The sequence below is a fragment of the Sitophilus oryzae genome, unplaced genomic scaffold (genome assembly GCF_002938485.1).
Source record: "Sitophilus oryzae breed Bouriz unplaced genomic scaffold, Soryzae_2.0 scaffold_1576_pilon_pilon, whole genome shotgun sequence".
Lineage (NCBI taxonomy): Eukaryota > Metazoa > Arthropoda > Insecta > Coleoptera > Curculionidae > Sitophilus > Sitophilus oryzae.
Genome location: NW_022146254.1, coordinates 7,624,301 through 7,644,095, shown reverse-complemented (window position 1 = coordinate 7,644,095; position 19,795 = coordinate 7,624,301). Strand labels below are relative to the sequence as shown.

Here is a 19,795-nt window from a genome sequence, read left to right as displayed (position 1 = left end):
TGATACTGTCTAATAAAACACGCCTAATAAGGACATTCCACCTAATACACTAGTACAAACGTTACTTTGAGTAACAGAGAAGTCAGGTCTGTCCTCCTGATCTTCATTCTATCTACTATCTGTGTAGAACTGCTTTTAGACACTACTCCAATATCATCTAAAACAGCATTTGCGATTATAGCGGCAGCGTGATCTGAAACTCCAGTTTTGTCACAGGCAAGTGCCACAGATGGTAGGTTATCATGGAGGTGGACAAGTTTCAAATATATTGAGGAACCGGAAAACAATAATTTAAGTGATTTAGTTTGGATCACATTATTGGGTTATATTTTATAGTCATATTAAGCAGTGTGTACCAAAAGATAAATAATTATCAAATTATGTTGACGGGCAAAAAAACAAATATTTTTCAAAATATCTCAGCTTTTAAGGCCCGTGAGGAACCTGAAGATTGAAGAACCTGAAAGGCAGGGCGCTCAGCTTTGGAGAAAAAAAATACTTATCTAAAGGCACATTTTGAGGCTTGTGTGAAAATATTTTGGAAAACATTTTTTTTTTCGTTCCACCCTAGTGGACATACCGTAGGATGTTGAGAATACCATGGACAGAACATGTAACCAACGTGGAGGTTCTGAGAAGAATGAGGAAGGGCGTAGAGATCCTCAAGGAAGTGAAAAAAAGAAAATTGCAATATCTCGGCCATATCACGAGAGGTCCAAGGTATGAGATTTTGCAATTCATAATCCAGGGAAAAATTGTAGGAAAAAGATCTATTGGAAGGAGAAGAATATCCTAGCTCAGAAACTTGCGAAAATGGTTTAATGTCACGTCATCTGACTTATTTAGGGCCGCAGCTTTCAAGGTCAGCATAGCAATGATGATAGCCAACCTGCGATATCCGAGACGACGACCATTCGTGCCATGAACCTTGGCACGTCTGATGTCGAGGATGGAGAGCTGGCCTCTGTGGAGCCGTCTCAGATACTGGCTTTTCTTAAAGCCCTGAGACTGTATGATGAGTTATAACTCGTTATAACTCAAGAAAGGGGAACACACAATAGATCTATAAGGTCGCGGTGATTAACTCCCCTTCTAAACATTCTACATTCTACATTCTACAACCTGCGATATGGAGACGGTACATGAAGAAGCAGAAGAGTTATGGTTAGTTGTTATTATTGATAAATAAGAAAGCTGGAGAATAAAAGTACGAGAAGAATTGAAGTCGTTTTTATTAAGAAAAGTCTTTAAAATTGTCCCTCCCCCTTTTATATTACTTAAATCTTTGATTTTTAAGACTAAAGCAGTATATAATCTAAGTGTAAATCTGTGTTTCCATCTGACAAACTGTAAAGAAAACGGAAATTCCTAAATTAAAGGAGAGAATTGTTTAAACAAATAAAATGATATAAATAAAGGCAGGCCCGTATCGGGAGTAATTAGTTGGTGATCGTCATCGGTGGGGACCAGTCGCGCGTGTGGTCTCCCGAGTCTGTCGGTCTATTGACCTTTTTGCAGCTGCACTTCGCGTCCGGCAGATACGCCATATTAACGAAAATTATTCAACGAAAACCGATATAAATTGTGTCACTAAAAAATGGACATACGAAAGGAATTTATTTCTGACGTAAAAATGAAACAAAAATTAAAATTATTATAATCTGTCAAAATTCTTAACTGTATTAAAAAAGCATTATAACGGTACTAAAAAATGCACCACCCTGTATAGAGGCATAATAAACATCATGATTGTGATGAATGTGAAATATAATAAACTAAACATGAATGACATAATTATCTTATATGTATAAACTGTTCCTAAGAAACAACTTCGTAACTAATAGGAATTGTGTGCAAAACAAATATTTCATTGGTAATATTACGTAGATTATTTTTACTTAGGTAAACATATCTTTTCTTGAAAAAAAATTATAGTAATCTATAGTACATAATTGTTTCTGGCTAACTATTCAATTAGCGAAGTAGACAATGATTTACTGCGAATCAATAATTAATGCTTTCAATAGTTTAATTTAGAATAGAATATATTTTAAAACAGATATTAAAGACATTCTAATAAATAACACAACACTGGAAATATAGAAGAATATATTATATTTGGGACAACTAATACACAGCTCGGGATCTCTACTATCAGAAATCAACAGAAGAATTAAGTTAGCATGGAGTACTTATGGAAGCAACTCAATCATATTCAAATCTAGAATGCTACTCTATCTAAAGAAGAAAACATTCGACCAATGTGTACTACCAGTCATGACTTATGCCTGCGAATCCTGGACACTTAAAACGGATATAATAAGGAAACTGCAGGTCGCACAACGTTCAATGGAACGAAATATGCTGGGAACAACCAAGAGACCGTAAAGGAATAGAGTGGATACGACAAAAGCCCAGATAATAGAATCATCATCTACAGAATCAAATCCCTTAAATGGTAATGGGCAGGACACCTGGCAAGAATAACGGACAACAGATGGACCACAAAGATTACAGCATGGTACCCACGAGGAATTAAGACACCTAGAAGAAGGCCGAACCTGAGATGGGACGATGATATTAGGAAATTAGCAGGGATAACTTGGCCTCGCATAGCCAACAGTAGCCAACAATGGACCCAACTACAAAGAGAGTATGTGAGGGAGGCTAACCATAATTGGAAATGGTTAAATAAGCTGAAAATGATGATTATGATTCTAAAGATACTCGCTTAAGATATCGTTATATACTCGTTTAATACAAGTTTTTAGTTTTTCTCTTTATACCGTATACCACAATAACAAAAACATTCCTATTTTTGAAGCAATGTGCAATGTACTAATATGTATACCGAGTGACAAAAATAATATTTTCATAAGATTTTAATAATTTTTGTTGCACCTGATGGCAGCTTCGGTCTTAGCAATAGATTCTTCCGATTTCTGACACACTCATTGAGACGGGTATAATTTTGATGGGTATAATTTTGATAAGCTGGTCGATGTCCTCTTGGGTTATTCCGTGGGTATCCCATTCCAGGCTGCTTCAACTTTATGTACAAAGACTGCTAAAGTATGCTGAGTGTGTTCTAAAGTCGACAGCCCAATCGTTCATTCATCACGTCCCAGACATGTTCAACGCAAGACAGATCGGGTGATCTTGGTGGCTACGGGAAATGGATAATGTAGTACTGATTCATAAAGGCTATATGATGCTGGAGCAACATGTAGTTTGGCGTTGCCTTGCTAGAAAAAAGGCCGACAGAATTATGGAAAAAAAAATGAGGAAGCAATAGAGAAAGAGGGATATATCCCCTATTATAGATTCCAAACCAAACACCGGTATCAGGTCTAAGGAGAGATCAAGTTAAAGAGATGGAGAAAATGGAGACCGATCCTCCAGCCTCCACCTCACAGGTACCTCAGCCGGAGACAAGCTCCTCGACTGTGAAAGACACGGAGGGCCAAACCCCAACCGTGGTAGGGTGTATACCTTCGGAGGAGGAACATCTGTTGTTAGAGGAGGGTGGGTGTTAGATGTATGATGGGTTATAGACTGTATGATGAGTGATAACTCAAGGAAGGGCGACATAATAGATCTTTAAGGTCGCTTATCGGTGATTAAGCCACCCCCCCCCCTCATCCTACATTCTACAAGATGGAAATCACGTTCTCTGTCAATTTGTCGATTGCGTCTCTTCACCACGTCATTTTTTGCGTTGTCACCCAGTATCATTATAACTAGGGTTTAGGGTACCGGGATTTCTCAGTTCTTTTGAGTATACCAACGACACAGACTTTATTGAGTTTTTTAATGTGTAACAGCAATTTAAACTCTGGTTTATAATATTATTAGGACTGAGTGATAAAACAGAACATATATAAAAATTGGAACAACAATCTAGGATTTTTATCGCTCTGAGGTCTAGACCCAACGCGAACAATTTTTTCTCGGCGCGACACATATTTTTTTCTCATTCGCGAACAACGCATACTTGACCTTGCTTTTACGACAAACAACCAAACAAAATACTCAGGAATCTTAATGAAAAACATCCTCTTCGGTTAAGTGTCTCTTTTATAGACGCTAACTTTCGAGAGAACGTAAAGACTGACTACGTTTACATCGATTACAGACAACCGAAATGGAGCTAATACGCTGCGTGCACAAAATATGTTTTCTATTTGAGCATCAAAAGACTAAGAAAGGATTAATATCAACAAACTAAGGCAAAACTGTCCAGAGGTTTTTAATACAACTGACTTGAATTTTAATTTATCAGTGGCGTTCATTTTTTAATATGTTAAAAAAGGCATAGATATTTAATAGTAACCTGTTTTTGTTTTATTTTATATTATTTCTCATTTGGGTCACTATGTTTAATATATCATTTTATAATATGATGTTCTAATATGACGTTGATTAAAACTTGGAACAAAAATAGGAACAGTAAAAGTATATTAGGACCGTTAGGACGAAATCAAAATATAAATAAATCAATAGGCAATATTTTTATCCACGTGTGTCATTTCAAGAATTATGAAATACCTAAGTGTTTTTTTATATTGATGATAAAAATTTATTTATAAAAAACACTTTAAATCTTTAGTATTCTTGAGATGAACGACTTTATCACTTGTGAGGCCAAATTATCATAAAATCTTGGCCTATTCTATTTTATCTAATTTTATTGTTAATCTAAATTTAACTTCTTCAAATTATTTCTCATTTAGATTTACTATTATTATACTTTTTTCTAGCAAATTGATGTGTAAACCAATGTTACATAGGGTCTAAAAATTGTATTCACAAATAAAAATACTTTTTTTTGCCAATTTCGTTAAAAGCATTCTAAATGCTTGAATCTTCAGCTCAATTACTTGTTTACCACCAATAGGTAGAAATCGTTAAGATTAAGCTTTAATAACGATCTTACTATACTATATAAATTTTTGTTATTAATATAACTCTAAAACTAATAACAACCATTTTTATTGTCCAGTTTTATAATCGAATTTTCATTTTAAAAATGTAGATGTAATGTGATCAAAAAGAATTATGATCAAGCCTGCATTGCATTCACGGTGTGTAAACCTAAGGACTAAGCCAAAACACGCGAGGCGGTTAATGGGGGTTAATATTTTTCAAAATCAGAATGCCGATTTTCTTATACGTTGAACTGCTAATTATTAAAACATTATTTCTAATAAACATAAATGTACATACTAAAACCTGAAAAATGAATAAACAGAAATGGCTCTAGAACTGGTTATACGGCAAACATGTGCATAACAAAAATAAGACCATTCACTAACGAGCGAATAAATAACAGCATACGGTTTAACGAATATACTTGTATAACAGAATACGATCTCCGGAATGGAATGTTTAAACAATTTAGAATACGGGCCTGCTTCCTTGCGTGCCGCTGTTTTTTTTTGCACATCCTGTGGCAGTAACAGACTTTTTTCCGCTCGCCTTTCACCGATTTACATCAAACAACCTCTTTTTGTTATTGTTTACAAACGCATTCCAACGGTACGACCGTGTAAGCACGCCTTAAAAGCAATCAGGTGGCTGAGATATTTGCAAAATAATTAATAGGCTACATAATTTAAATATAAAAATATGTAGAAAACGGCTGATACGAATATTCGTTTATTTGTCTATTAGTTAAGAGTAGCATGTGGTATGTGGCCTTAATTCGTGAAATGATTTCGAGCCTTTCAATTGGACAGGAAAATATTAAAAAATATATACAGGGTAGCAGTTAGAAAGCTATTCAGGAACTACTCTCTTCGACAAAAGTGCTATCAAGTACATCTCAAATACAAATTAGAGATGGGTAGATCGGGTATTTTAATAGTCGGATATGGAGTTACATCAAGCCTCATGGACCTGGATAATAAAGATCTACTGACGTAGAATCAAAATAAATTAAAATATCTAGGAAAATATTTATCTGAGGGGTAGGCAACCTTAATAATATTTTGAAGATATATAAATTCCCCATTGAACACCGGAAAAAAATATTGGGTGTTCTATTGAAAATAAAGGAATAACTTGCTTTTAGAAGTGATTAATGTTCCATATTAATATTGTCTCACCCTGTATAACTTTTCGGGTCAAATTTCAATTTGGTTTAACATACAATGGTTACCCTAATTAAATATAAGGCTATACAAGATCAACTAAAATTTAGGTAGCTGTTACCCAAATTTAAAATTTACTCTTCATTTTCACAAAATGTGGAATATGTCAAAATCTTTAGATTTTACGTATATGCTTCTTTAATAAAACTCATCTTTATTTTTTACTTAGAATCCGAAAATTGATTAATATATAGGGTGTTCCATTAGAAAAAATACAACTTTGATGTGTAACTTTTTTTTGGGGATACCCTGTATAATTCTATATATTTTTATAAAATGCTTTCAGTTGACCTACATATGCTGCCAAAATTGCAAAATTTTATTTCGATAGAAACTACCGTTCTCGTTGGAGCTTCCGCGGCGTATGAGAGGCGCCACCCTGTACAGCAGGAAGTAATGTTAACAGTGCTTTTATTTTAACTGTGAACATAGACGTCAATCATTGTAATTTATAAATGACTCCCCTGTTGCCAGTCCATAACCAACCTTTTATCATCCATTGATGAAATACTGTCCCTTAAGTGCTGTTAAGAAGGTGAGTTTTGTTGATGTAAATAACAGCTGTTAAATTATTTATAATTAAATTATTAATCACGTGACTAAAAGTTTATTTGGTATGAACTGTGTGCGAATATCTACGTAGATTGTGAATCCTCTCAAAAGTACCGTTTTCAAGAACAGAATAGCTATTGTTCTGAGTACGTTAAAAGATTGTGAAGAATTCGCAAAGAAACAACCGTTTTAACGCGATTTGTTACAAAATACCAAACAAGGTCGGAATCCAGTACTATCAAGGTTGAGTTTTAAGCGACCTCTCGAGTGTACCGTCACAAAACCAGATAAAATGTGTGATATATTTTAGAAACGCAATTTCCGAAATTTCGTATAGGCGTAGTTCGATGTGTATTTGATGCGTGTGTAACAGTCGTAGAACGAACTTTTAGGCGTCAAAAATATAATTTTGTATTCATGATACAGAACGACCAACATTGATTGAAACAGCTGGCAATAAATACTGTGTAAAGGAGATTTTAGGATTAGTAATTGGTACTGATGCTAACGCTACACTGGATGATGGTATGATTGGTACTGATGCGCTAGACGATGCACAACCACAAGAACAAGCAGGCTATAGCACGATTGATCACATACATACACTTCACAAGAGAAACCAACTATAGACATTCAGAAGGCTTTCGACTCGACGGCAATAATAGAAGCTCTAGCGAAACAAGGTTTTGAGAGGCCTTATATAGAAACTCTCGCCAATATATACAAAGAGCCAAAGCAAGAATAATGATACATAAAACAACCCCAGAGTTCGCAACTGGCAAAGAAGTACGACAGGGAGACGCGATATCCCCAAAGCTGTTTACAGCAACACTAGAAGAAAATGATCAAGAACAAAAACCTAAAAAAAGTCCAAACCACTTTGTTCTTGATTTTAACATTACGTGTTTTACCATGGACCACCACTTTGTGAAAATGAACAAACTCTATAACTTACTAGACGAAAACTTCCGTCAACTAGACTGGACCAACAAAGGATTAAAAATAGAGGGAGAATATCTTAACCATCTAAGATTAGCTGATGACAGTCCTGATTGCCAATAGTCCTGAAGAATTACAAACACAAATTAACGAACTAAATTCAGCCAGCAATAAAGTAGGGCTCAAAATGAATTTAGCAAAAACTAAAGTAATGCAAAACCGAGTGTACAACACACTAGTAGACAGAAAACACATTCTAATAAATAACACAAAACTGGAAATAGTAGAAGAATACATAAATATATTTGGGACAACTAATACACAGCTCGGGATCTCTACTACCAGAAATCAACTGAAGAATTAAGTTAGCATGGAGTACTTGTGGAAGAAACTCAATCATACTCAAATCTAGAATGCCACTTTATCTAAAGTAAAAAACATTCGACCAATGTGTTCTACCAGTCATGACCTATGCATGCGAAACCTGGAATCTTAAAACGGAGATTATAAGGAAACTGTAGATCGCACAACGGTTCAATGGAACGAAATATGCTGGGAATAACCAAGAAAGACCGTAAAAGAATATAGTCGACCCAGTAATAGATGCCATCGACAGAATCGAATCTCTCGAGTGGCAATGAGCAGGACACCCGGCAAGAAGCACGGACAACAAATGTACCACAAAAATTACAGCATGGTGCCTAGAAAATTACAAGAGACCTAGAGAAGACCAAACCTGAGATGGGACCATGATATTGGGAAATTAGCAGGGATAACTTGGGCCCACATAGCCAACAATAGACAACAAAGGGTCCAATACAAGAGAGTTGGGAAAATACTTAAAATACTTGCTCTTCTTTCTTTAGTTGGTATTCGGTACATCTTATTTTATTGAGCGTATTGACCATACTCATCGCACACACGAAAATAGGCACCCAAGGCTAGAAATGCCGACCCTAGTTTACCAGTTACGACACTATGATTTCAAATTTTGCTACGCATATCCCATCCACACTAGGCGCTGTTTTTAAATTACTATTTCGCTGATTGGTAACGGTATACAAAAAAAGAATAGTTTATATCGTTACTGGGTTATAAAAATAAACGTGTCTATTTTAACTGCGTGTTCGTTATTTATAGATGAGTGTTGGTTCCTTTTTGTAAGTCTATGTCTAATTTTGGAACTTAGCACATAAAAATATACAGAACCAAACAAACCGACTTTTTTACTGTTTAAAAGATATAAATTTGCAATTGTATAGAAAGTGTAATGGAAATATTACAAAAGAACTATTTTTAAATCGTTTTCCTATTAATAACTATTTCTTGTAAGAAAAAAATGTTCAACAATAGAGTTGAGATATTTTGCTCCTTGTCCTACACGGAAAAAAATAATCCTTTAATCAAAAAATCAAGAAATTTTTGTCTGGTGTATTAAAATTGAATTTAATTGATTGATATTTGATAGAATTGATTGAATTGATGACAATTGATATTTTAAAATTTGTTTGTCAGTGTTTGCAGCATAATTGCAGCTATCATAGTTTACGTCGTACCTCAGAACTAATACTTAAATTTTATGGGTCGGCATTTCTGGCCTTGGGCTCAGTACAATAAGATGTACTGAATAAAGAAAGCAGAGCAATTATTTTCACAAGCGCATGAAATCATGAGTCGGATTAATTGTTTATGTAATTAACTCTAATTTTTCTCTGTCCGACTTACTAGATCGCTATAGCGATTCACTCCTACACGTGTAAACACCGACTCAAGACTTCGCTTGCCTATAGGGTATAGTCTGTGTAACGAAGCAGGGAAGAATTCGACAGACGACATCCAAAATATGACAGAAAATATAATTTGCTCGTGAACTGAAATGACAGACAAACTGCCACTGTCAGGGACCCTGTTGTTGGACAGACTATACTTATTAATGTGCTATATTAATATTATAATACGTAATATAAAGAATCCAGTACAGAATATATTAAATGTCTTAATTTGTAGTATTCTCTAAACCTTAGTTATAAATGCGTACTTTTTATGATACATAATTAATCTTTATTTTTTTTATATGTACCTACAGATTCAGTTAATTTCCAATTTATCCGAGAATTTATCTTTATTTTTTTTCTGCGTGTATTCAACGGTCTTGCTAATTTTAACTATGTCTTAAAAATTATGTTTATTTTTAAGTGTAGTCACCTTCAGCTGTTGTATTTTTTCCTATGTTCTGCTGTTTACAGGAATTACAGAATTTATTAGTTTCTTTTTTCAAGGGTTGTAATTTGCATAGTTGAAGGTAAAAATTATTGGCGGCGCCCTTGATTTTATTTCGCATGAATGTTTTTACATTGTTTTTTACATATTATTATTCTATACATGTAAAACATAATAATTTAGCTTGTTACATATACATCAATATCAATACATGAGACTGAAAACCCAGAAGAGCCTAGTAACATTATTTTATTCTTAGTTAACACGATTTATTTGTAAATACATAGTTTAATATTTTATTTTCTGGAAATCTGGAACCTTATTAAACTTGAATCTGGCTTACTTACATATTCGTTATAAAAATATACATATGTACGAGCCCTAATAACTATATGTTGGAACAAGGACATATTTTGGAATTATTGCACTGGTTTTTCAAAATGACTGAAAAATGTGTTTGACTTCAAAATGACTGAAAAATGTTATGTTTAATTTTTTAAATATAAACATAGCCATATATCCTAAACAACTTGACAATATTTTTATGAATTTGTAAATCAATACATATTTACAGTAGCGGATTTTGTTCATAAAAGGACAAGTTTGCTGACAACTAAATGTTGGGACAAGTATCTTTAAATAATTAATATCATCATAGGCGGCTTTGCTATAAACGTCACAAATGTCGCAAACTGTTTACTTCAGCATTCACAGCTTGCAAGTGACTCGATACTTTGAGTAGTGAGATTTACTGTAAGTAATTGTATTTTTTTTAATTCTCCATTTTGTTAATTTAATTCAAAGTAATGGTCCGTGGAAAAGCTACAAATCAAAAACTACGCGAAATTATCATTCGTCAATACAGTACAGGAAAAACAATTCGAAAAATTTCTTTTAAGTATTCCAAAAACCACGGTCTTTAATATAATCAAAAAATACCGTGAATCTGCCAATGTAGACGTTAGAGGTAAAAGTTCGGGAAGGCCAAAAGTTGTATCTCAGAGAGATTTACGAAATTTAGTAAAAATTTGCAAGTCTGCGAGAAGAAGTACTCTTCGCGAAGTAACAGTTAAACGGAATACTGTGACTGGTTTAAATATATCAAAAAAATGTTAAAAAACAAAACAAAATAAAACACTAAATCACCACAATGCACCAAAACACTTTTACTTTTACACTGGACGCGCGTTTCGCTAACATGTTAGCATCATCAGCAGATTTTTATAAACTCTAAAACTAGTTTATCATCTGCTGATGATGCTAACATGGTTAGCGAAACGCGCGTCCAGTGTAAAAGTAAAAGTGTTTTGGTGTATTGTGGTGATTTAGTGTTTTATTTTGCTGTGTAACACCAAAGGTTCCAACCCTCAACTGTAATAAGAGAATGTTGCCGAAAATATATCCATAAATGCGGTCTGGGGTTTTACAAGGTAAACTTTTATTTTGTGTGGATAATCAATTATCTGAAGATTATTGATACAAATTCTTATTTAGGCCAGAGAAAAACCGCTACTGACAGAAATTTAAAAGAAAAATCGCTACAATTGGGCAAAATCTAAATTATCGTGGACACAAAATGATTGGAATAAGGTCATATTTAGTGATGAGTCTAAATTTGATGTTTGCGTTGGAGATCATCGAAAACGAATAATACGAAATAAAGCAGAAGTATAAAGATTGCTTAAAGAGGGTTGTTAAATTTCCTAAGGGAATTATGGTTTGGGGTTGCATGTCAGCAAGAGGTTTGGACAAATTAAATTTTATAGATGGCACTGTTAACGCCCAAAAATATCAACATATTCTTGAGACCTCACTTTTGCCTAGTGCTCAAGAATTGTTTCCAAACGAAGACTATATTTTCCAACAAGATGGAGCATCGTGCCATTCAGCAAAATCAACTAAAAATTGGTTCGGTAATAATAATATAAAAGTTCTATCCCATCTTGCAAGTAGTCCGGACCTCAATGTTATAGAAACTGTGTGGCATAAAATGAAGCAATATTTAAGAAACCACCCTCAATGAACAATTTTTGATTTGCGGATAAATCTGAAGGAAATTTGGGATAATTTTTCTCCTCAAATGTGCCAATCTTTGGTAAATACAATGCCATTAAGAGTTCGGGCAGTTGTTAAGGCGAAAGGTGATGTAACTCCGTATAAAACAAATTTTTTGTTGTGCTGTCCCAATATATAGTTGTCAGCAAATTTGGCTTGATTTTGGCAAAATAAGCTATTATCAAAAGTGATTTGTTTACAAAGTTATAAAAATATAGTAAACTTGTCTAGATCATATTGTAATGTTTGAATTTAGAATAATAAACAAAATAAATTGAGTCGTTTTAACAAATTACTATATTTATTGCAAAAAAAGACCTTGTCCCAACATATTGTTGTTAGGGCTCGTACATGACATCTTCCTCTTTATTGTCATGCCAAGAATATATTATTATGTTAAAGTAAATTCTTGATTCATATTAAAGCAACGTGCAATATAATTTTAAAGAGTTCCACATCAAACAACTAGTTGTTGATTTTCGATAAGTTGATATCGAGATGTGAGTTAAAAATCAAGACTTCTCACTTGTCGCATAATAATTGTTTGTGTTGATACAGATAATGCATCTGATTGGACTCAAATAATATGTTCCTTTCTGATAATAGTTGCAAATATTTGTTCTGTTGCGATTGATAAACGATTAAAAATCCTAATTGAATCATAATCAGCATGCATTTATACAGGATTTGATAGATAATAATAACAAAAATTGTAAAGTAGAAATTCTCGACCTCTGATTTAATTTTATAGGAATATATATCATTGAAGCTGCCCTAATTATAATCTCTTTTCCACTAATAGTGTAATACCAAAATATCACCAAAAGTATAAATATTTGAGGAATATAATGACTTACTACTATAATAATGGCTTTGGGGTTTATCCGCCAGATTTTTTATCAGGACTCAAGGACTCATCAATTTCTCAGGACTTAGGACCGAGAAAAATCAAAGATTCTGATTCATCTTACTTAAATCGAGAAAAATCTTTGATTAAGTGTAATAAGCAGTAAGATAAATCTTTTTTTTGCCACCGTATTTTAACATGTTGCTGTTTCAGTAAAATAAACATCTCAGTAGATTGAAGCTAAGAAACAAGGGCAAATAATAATTCACTGTTCGCACATTCTGTTGAGAAAATGGGAAAACGCCAGAACATTTTATCACTGAGTGTGTCGAGTGCAATAAACTTTGGTACGACTGATATTGGGGATGGAGAACTAACCTCTGTAAAACCATCTCAGATACTGGCTTTTGTCAAAGCTCTGAGACTGTACGATAGATTTATAAGGTCGGTGATTAACTTCCCCTCTCCCTCTTATACTATCTATAAATCTACAATCCGTCAGATTGAGACAGTTCCCATAATGAGAAAATAACCTTCAACAAATATCGTTCCAGCAAATATTTGTGCCATAAAGAATTACGTTCAACCTAGATAGTTTTTGGAAAAATGAACAATGTCCTAAGATTGGATTGGTTCCCATATGCTCAAAAGAGAATTTAAAAGCCAATACGTTCTATCAATTATATCAAGATAGGACTAGCGTAAAGAACGTTGGACGTTCTAAATGAAGTGCAAAAAAGAAGCAAATAACAAATGGCACTCAACAGATCACTTGGCCAGAACAAAAACGAAGATTGCCAAGGAATATTGAAATTACATATAACTATTTATTAACTAAAGTATATACAACTGTTACAAAAATATTATACAATTCAACAATATTATTAGTAGGTTTTATCTTCGTGGCAGTTGTTGGTTGCGTCCTTCTTCATCTGCAACAGTTTGAAGACTTTTAAAACTCTCCCTCGGCAGGTGGTATCGAGGGCTTTGTTCTTTTTTTTATAAATTGTTCTATGTCATCTACGTTTATAAGATCTTCTCGAATACTATGTTATTAATTTTTTTCTTAACATTTTTATAATTTAATCATGTTTTTTTTTGGTAACATATTATATTTTGTGGTGTAGACCATTATTTATTTTATTTATTTTTGAACACTAAATAAAATACCATATTGTAATGTACAAATCAATCTTTAATCTGCAGAGTGTAATTTGATAATTATATTATTGGTAATTATTTTGGATTGCCTACTCTAAAACATCTTTATTCTGAATTTGTGAATAGAAGAGCAGCATAGCTAGTTATGTATTTGATGTTGCTATTGATTAATTCCTTTTGGCAATAAGGGATTGATATATTTATGCATCCGATGTGTTATCTATTTTAATAGAGATGAATACATTCTCTGTTGATGATAATAAAGTATATCCTTGATTACCTCAACGCTTCTTGTATTGTGCTAAACAGTACATATAACATAAAAGAAATTAAACCTCAACCTAATAAAATTACGAAGAAAACTGTAATGGGCATGTGTATCAAATTATCTGAATTAAACAATCGCTGTACCTCTTGTATGTGATACAGGGATATTTTTTCACCATCTTCAATCTTTTAGTTAGTACACCATTTGAATTACAGTGTCATTTTTATACATTTTATGTAAATATGATTATTCACAAGCTGTTATGTTTTCAAGTAAAAATTGTTACTATGATCTTCTTCTTACAGTGCCATACTCTATATAGAGCGTCGGCTACCTCTCGCTTACTATGATCAGTTATGTTAATTGGTTTATTAATGTTAATGGTATGATCAATTATGTCAGTTATGTCATATGCCAATTAGCTGCATATAAAAATAATGTCAGTCTCTATATTGTTACTGAAGCCAAAAATGTAGGTCTTATAGTTGATCATAATATCATATACAAGCTACATTTATATCTGCATCTATCCACAGGGTATTCTCAGCCTTAAGCCAATCTATTCAATACCTTAGTTTTATCACTCATTAGGTATGAATGATACATACAGAGTACGGAAAATATAAAATTACTGTCCTAGTATATATATATTTGGTTTTCGAAAATTTAATCATGTAGCCCATAAACACTTTTAAAATGCCACATTGATTGAATAAATAGATTTCTTTTAAATATCATTATACATATAGTGCAATATATTGATTTCGCATAAACCAGTATATCTCTTCAATACAATTAAGCTCGCACACAAATCTCACAGTATTAATATCCATCATAAAACTAATGTAGGTATCACTACCTTACCATAAAGCCTCCTTCTAAGAAACGCCTTTCAGATACTCGGTCTCGAAGACCTATATTCAGGTACCAATTCACAGTTTTAGGGCTCGTTTATAACTTTTCGAAGATCAATGCAAAGAGTAAAAGTATTTGTGTTGTTTTTCTTATTACTTAATTCCAATTTCACGATTGTTTGCATTTTGGTTTCCTATTTATCATGTAGATATTTATTTTCTTGTATTATTGTGATAAGAGAAAATTTTTTAATTTTTTTCTGGAGTTTAATAGAGGAGCAGAACTTAATATTTATGTTCTTAATTTCGCTCCATTTCCCACCAAATCTGTTTTCTTCTGTTATTTATGTTCGTTATTCAGCTGAATTTTATTTGTATTTAGTTTTAAGTTATATCATTGTGTTTATATTCCTTTTATTTTATTGTGGGAAACAAATTTCGGCAGTCAAAATTCCATGTCAAAACCCTAAATTTCTTCATCTAATATTGAACTTCTACTCTATTTTTTGTACATAAGGAATCTCAAAAACAAACAACAAATACTTTAAATGGTTTTCTTCATCATCCTCAACCTTTCGAACATAGATAAATTCAATAAATGTGATTGCATATAAAACATCTAATTTTCATTATATTTTTTGTATGTATACTTCTGGGTTTCCACATATTCTTGATTTATATGATTGTGACGAATGAGATTAAAAAAATACGATTACCAAAATTTGGATATTTATGCGCAAATGCTCATCGAAAAAAACAACAAAATTCTCCGCATTCCAACATAACCCGTCTCGCTTGCACGCAAACCGAGACGGAAACATATACGCAGAGAGGAGATTTTCTCGGTAGCATCATCGCATCGCCCAAATAGACGCACAATAACATACGCGTCTTTCCCTCGACAGTCCGGCAACGTGGTCGCCCCCAAACTCACCGAACTTGGGTCTGAGCACCTCTCCTTCCGGAATCTCTTCACCGTGCTGCAGCGTGAGCAGGTCCTTGAGCCAGACCTGCAACTCCTCCTCGTTGTCCAGGACGATGCAAAAACAATCGTCCTTGGTGTAGAGCGCGATAACGTGCTTGTGTTTCGTATCCTGACGTTTGTTGATATCGAAACAGGTCTTGAGCGGGATGCAGCGCTTGGGCGGCAAGCCGTTCTTGTACTTCTTCTCCGAGTCGTAGTACTCGAGGCGCGCTAGGGCCTCGTTGGTTTCCGCGCGCAAAACGAAGAACTTCTTGCGCGCCGTTTTCATCTTCTTGAGCACACCGGAACGGATCACGTCGCCGTTGGAAGGCGGCGGGCCGTCGTGAGAACCAGAACTTTTCACCGACATGTTCCTCGTGAAAAATATCCGATCGTGCACTTAACAACTATAACAACAGAAGAACGGACAACGCTTCGACGACATTGTCATCGTCGCTAAAAAACAGGCGGACTGTAGCACTTTCTGTTTGTATTTTCGATGCAAATAAACAAATTTGGTCGCGGCGTACCACAACACGAAACGAAATACGCGTCTGAATAACGACAGTCGACTTCGAACTGATAGTCTGAGATAGAAGCGGCGCGGCGTTCGCGCCAATGCTAGCGTGTTTCTGCTACTATTCGTCCTGTCGTGCAGGCCCGGATTCAGGGCGCCAATGCGGAATCGTGCGTAATATAAAAAGGGCGCGCAAATTGTAAACAAACCCTACATGTCCGATCGATTTTAAATTATTATTTCTCTATCAGTAGCGTAACTAGAAATGTTAGGTTCCTCCGTAACATTCGGCATTGGGCCACTGGCCCCAATACCTTATTTTTTTTAATATACATATTATAATGAATCAGCATTTCTGTCTTTATAATTTTATACAATTGAGGGCGGCTGCAACGACGTGTTACATTGTTGTAATATATAAAAACCAGCTATTATGTTTTGTTTTAACAGCAGGATTACGGGACGTCGCACAGTGGGGTATTTGACACCGATAGTTGATCGACATTTTTTTATGTAGACCTTATATAAATTATTGCTATTTTCAATTAAAGAGGAAATATCATGAACAAAATAACGGATAATTCGTCGATTCTAAAAAAAAGAAAGAAAAATCACTGTTCCAGTGTTTCCACGGTCAATGCCACTAATGCCAGTAGTAATATCGCAACTAATACAACTAATGCTACGACTGATCCGCGACCAATTCCCATATCACTAATGCCGCTACTAATGCCAAATTGTGCTATGCTGCCAATGGCACTAATGCGATCGCCTTGTACACAACAATGCCATCGCGGTTTACACCTCGCATTAGTATATCACTGATTTGCAAATTAGAGGAAACCAAGAATGTTTTTCTTATTTTATCAGCAAAGTCGCAAAAAGTCGCAGTATTTGATTTTACTGTCTGAAAGCCCAATGTTTACTAAGTAAAACGTATATAGACAATATGCTGAATTCTTCGAAATGCGCAACTAAATCTCTAAGTATAATAAAAATGTCACAAATTTAATCAAATTTTCTGAACGCCTAACTTTTAGCTGCAAAAAAAATTGTTAGTATAGAGAATATCAAAATAAATAATATGTTTTTGTAGAATACATACCTGCAGCTTGCTGAGCCATTTTCAATCGAAACAATAATATAAACGTAAAAGGAGCACAAGAACAACAATAATTTATAATTTTAAACATAAAATTTAGCCATTTACCTCTTATCTCTGAAAAGTAACAACTTTGACGTTTCATTGAAACAAATGAATGTAACTAAACAAACCCATAGCAACGCCATTCATGACAGACATGATTTAACTTATCATTTATCTTTTTTTTTGGGAAATCTTAAACACATTTGCTTTTTCGAATTTCGATCACCTTTTTCATGCTAATACTCCACCGTGCGTCGTTGCAGCCACACTAAAATAACAATTTTGAACAAATAAGTAAATTCTCAAACCATATAAACGTGAAAAAAAAAGACGGCAAGAGTCTTGCATGTTTGGTCTTGGTCTTGCGGAAGTCTTGCACTGGTCGGTCTTGGTCTTGGTCTTGCAGGTCAAACCCTAGTCTTGTTCTTAATTTTTTCTCAAGACCAAGACCAGTCTCGCTCATCATTATCTATCATGTCTTGATTTAGGTAAGAACAATCTCCGGGTTGTCACAGAGGGCTTCTAACAGGACACTGTCTCCTTAACGAACACCTCAGTAGATTGAAGTTGAGAAACAACGGCGATTGCAAATTCTGTGGGGAAAATGGAGAAACACCAGAACACCTTATCACTTAGTGCATCAAGACGACAACGTGCCATAAATTTTAAATTTTGGTACGGCTGATGTCGAAGATGGAGAGCTGTCCTATGTGGAGCCGTCTCAGATGCTGGCTTTTGTTGCCCTGAGACTGTACAATGAGTTATAACCCGTTATAAGTTATAACTCAAGAAAGGGGAACACAATAGATTTGTAAGGTCGCGGTCCCCCTTCCTAAATATTCTACATTCTACATCATGTCAAGTCTAAATGTATGGCGACTTGGAAGAAGAAAGAAATTGTGACCCAGGCCACCCGGTAATTGGTCAACTAAGAATAGGTAACAAAATGCAAATGAAGCCATAAAAATGCACATGAAGCAAACGATCCATAGTTGCAGAACAGGGTTTATTTATGATTTTTACTTAACGCTTATTATAATTATTATTATAATGAAAATACAAGGTAATTATGCACTAAAATGTATATACACACATATTCTTGTAACCTAACTTAACGCAACCTAACAGATTATTGCAGGTGAACAATACTTTAACTATAATACTCGTACAGCATTATTAACTAAATGCTTTATCAGAGAAATCTGCAGATCGTCTTGTCCTAAGTTAATAATAATTATTTTCTGTAGTTTCGTCGATTAGGTTGTCAAGATCCCATATTTTCCTCTCTTCAGCTTTGCCAGTTTTTGGCATTCACATTCGCCAATGAATTCATCAAAAGTTGCCGTACTTCTTGAAGTTTAAAAATTTTGTTGTTCCTGGCAACGTAACATTTGACTTGTGCCCATATAAGCTCTGTACCGGTTCAGCTCATAATGGTAAGTGGGTAAGTGAAGTACAATAATACCTCTCTTTTGCCATCTCATCGATTACAAATTTTTTAAACTTTGCCTTATGCTGTCTAACAATTTGCAAAAGTTCTTTTTTCACCATTGTATCATCGAAATTTAAGGCTTTACACTGCAACCAGTCAATTTGAGTGAGTGAGTAAGAGTGAGTAAGTGAGTGAGTGAGTGTGAGAGAGAGAGAGAGAGTGGGTGGGTGAGTGAGTGAGTGTGAGAAAGAGAGTGTGTGAGTGAGTGAGTAAGTGAGTGATAGAAAGTGAGTGGGGAAGTGATGAATGAGTGAGTGTGAGAAAGAGAGTGAGCGAGAAAGAGAGTGAGTGGGAGAGAGAGAGTAAGTGAGAGACACAGAGAGAGAAACAGAGAGTGTGTGAGTGAGTGAGTAAGTGAATGATAGAGAGTGAGTGAGTGAGTGAGTGAGAGGTAGAGGGAGAGTGAGTGAGTGATTGAGTGAGTGAGTGATTAAGTGAGAGAGAGAGAGTGTGAGTGAGTGAGTTACATAGAGAGAGAGTGAGTGAGTGAGTGAGTAAGAGAGAGAAGGATAGTGAGTAAGTGAGTAAGCAATACTTAAAGAACGAAACCAACTTGGAAGGAATGCTATCACGATATACGATACTGTAGGACAAAAGCATAAACAACAGGAACAAAACACTAATATA

At 34.5% G+C, this 19,795-nt stretch overlaps 1 protein-coding gene across 7 annotated transcripts in view; it reads right to left on the bottom strand.

The window, feature by feature from the left end:
• LOC115879307 (insulin receptor substrate 1) overlaps positions 1 to 16,615 on the bottom strand; it is a 205,095-nt gene extending 188,480 nt beyond the window's left edge. For 5 of the 7 annotated variants that reach the window (XM_030896056.1, XM_030896060.1, XM_030896058.1 and 2 more), the window contains exon 1: positions 15,983 to 16,615. In XM_030896056.1, the coding sequence (XP_030751916.1) occupies positions 15,983 to 16,382 (400 nt within the window). In that variant the 5' untranslated portion in view covers positions 16,383 to 16,615. The remainder of the gene's footprint in view (positions 1 to 15,982) is intronic. The other 2 variants (XM_030896061.1, XM_030896062.1) reach the window with 1 other exon arrangement.
• Positions 16,616 to 19,795: the final 3,180 nt, after the last annotated feature.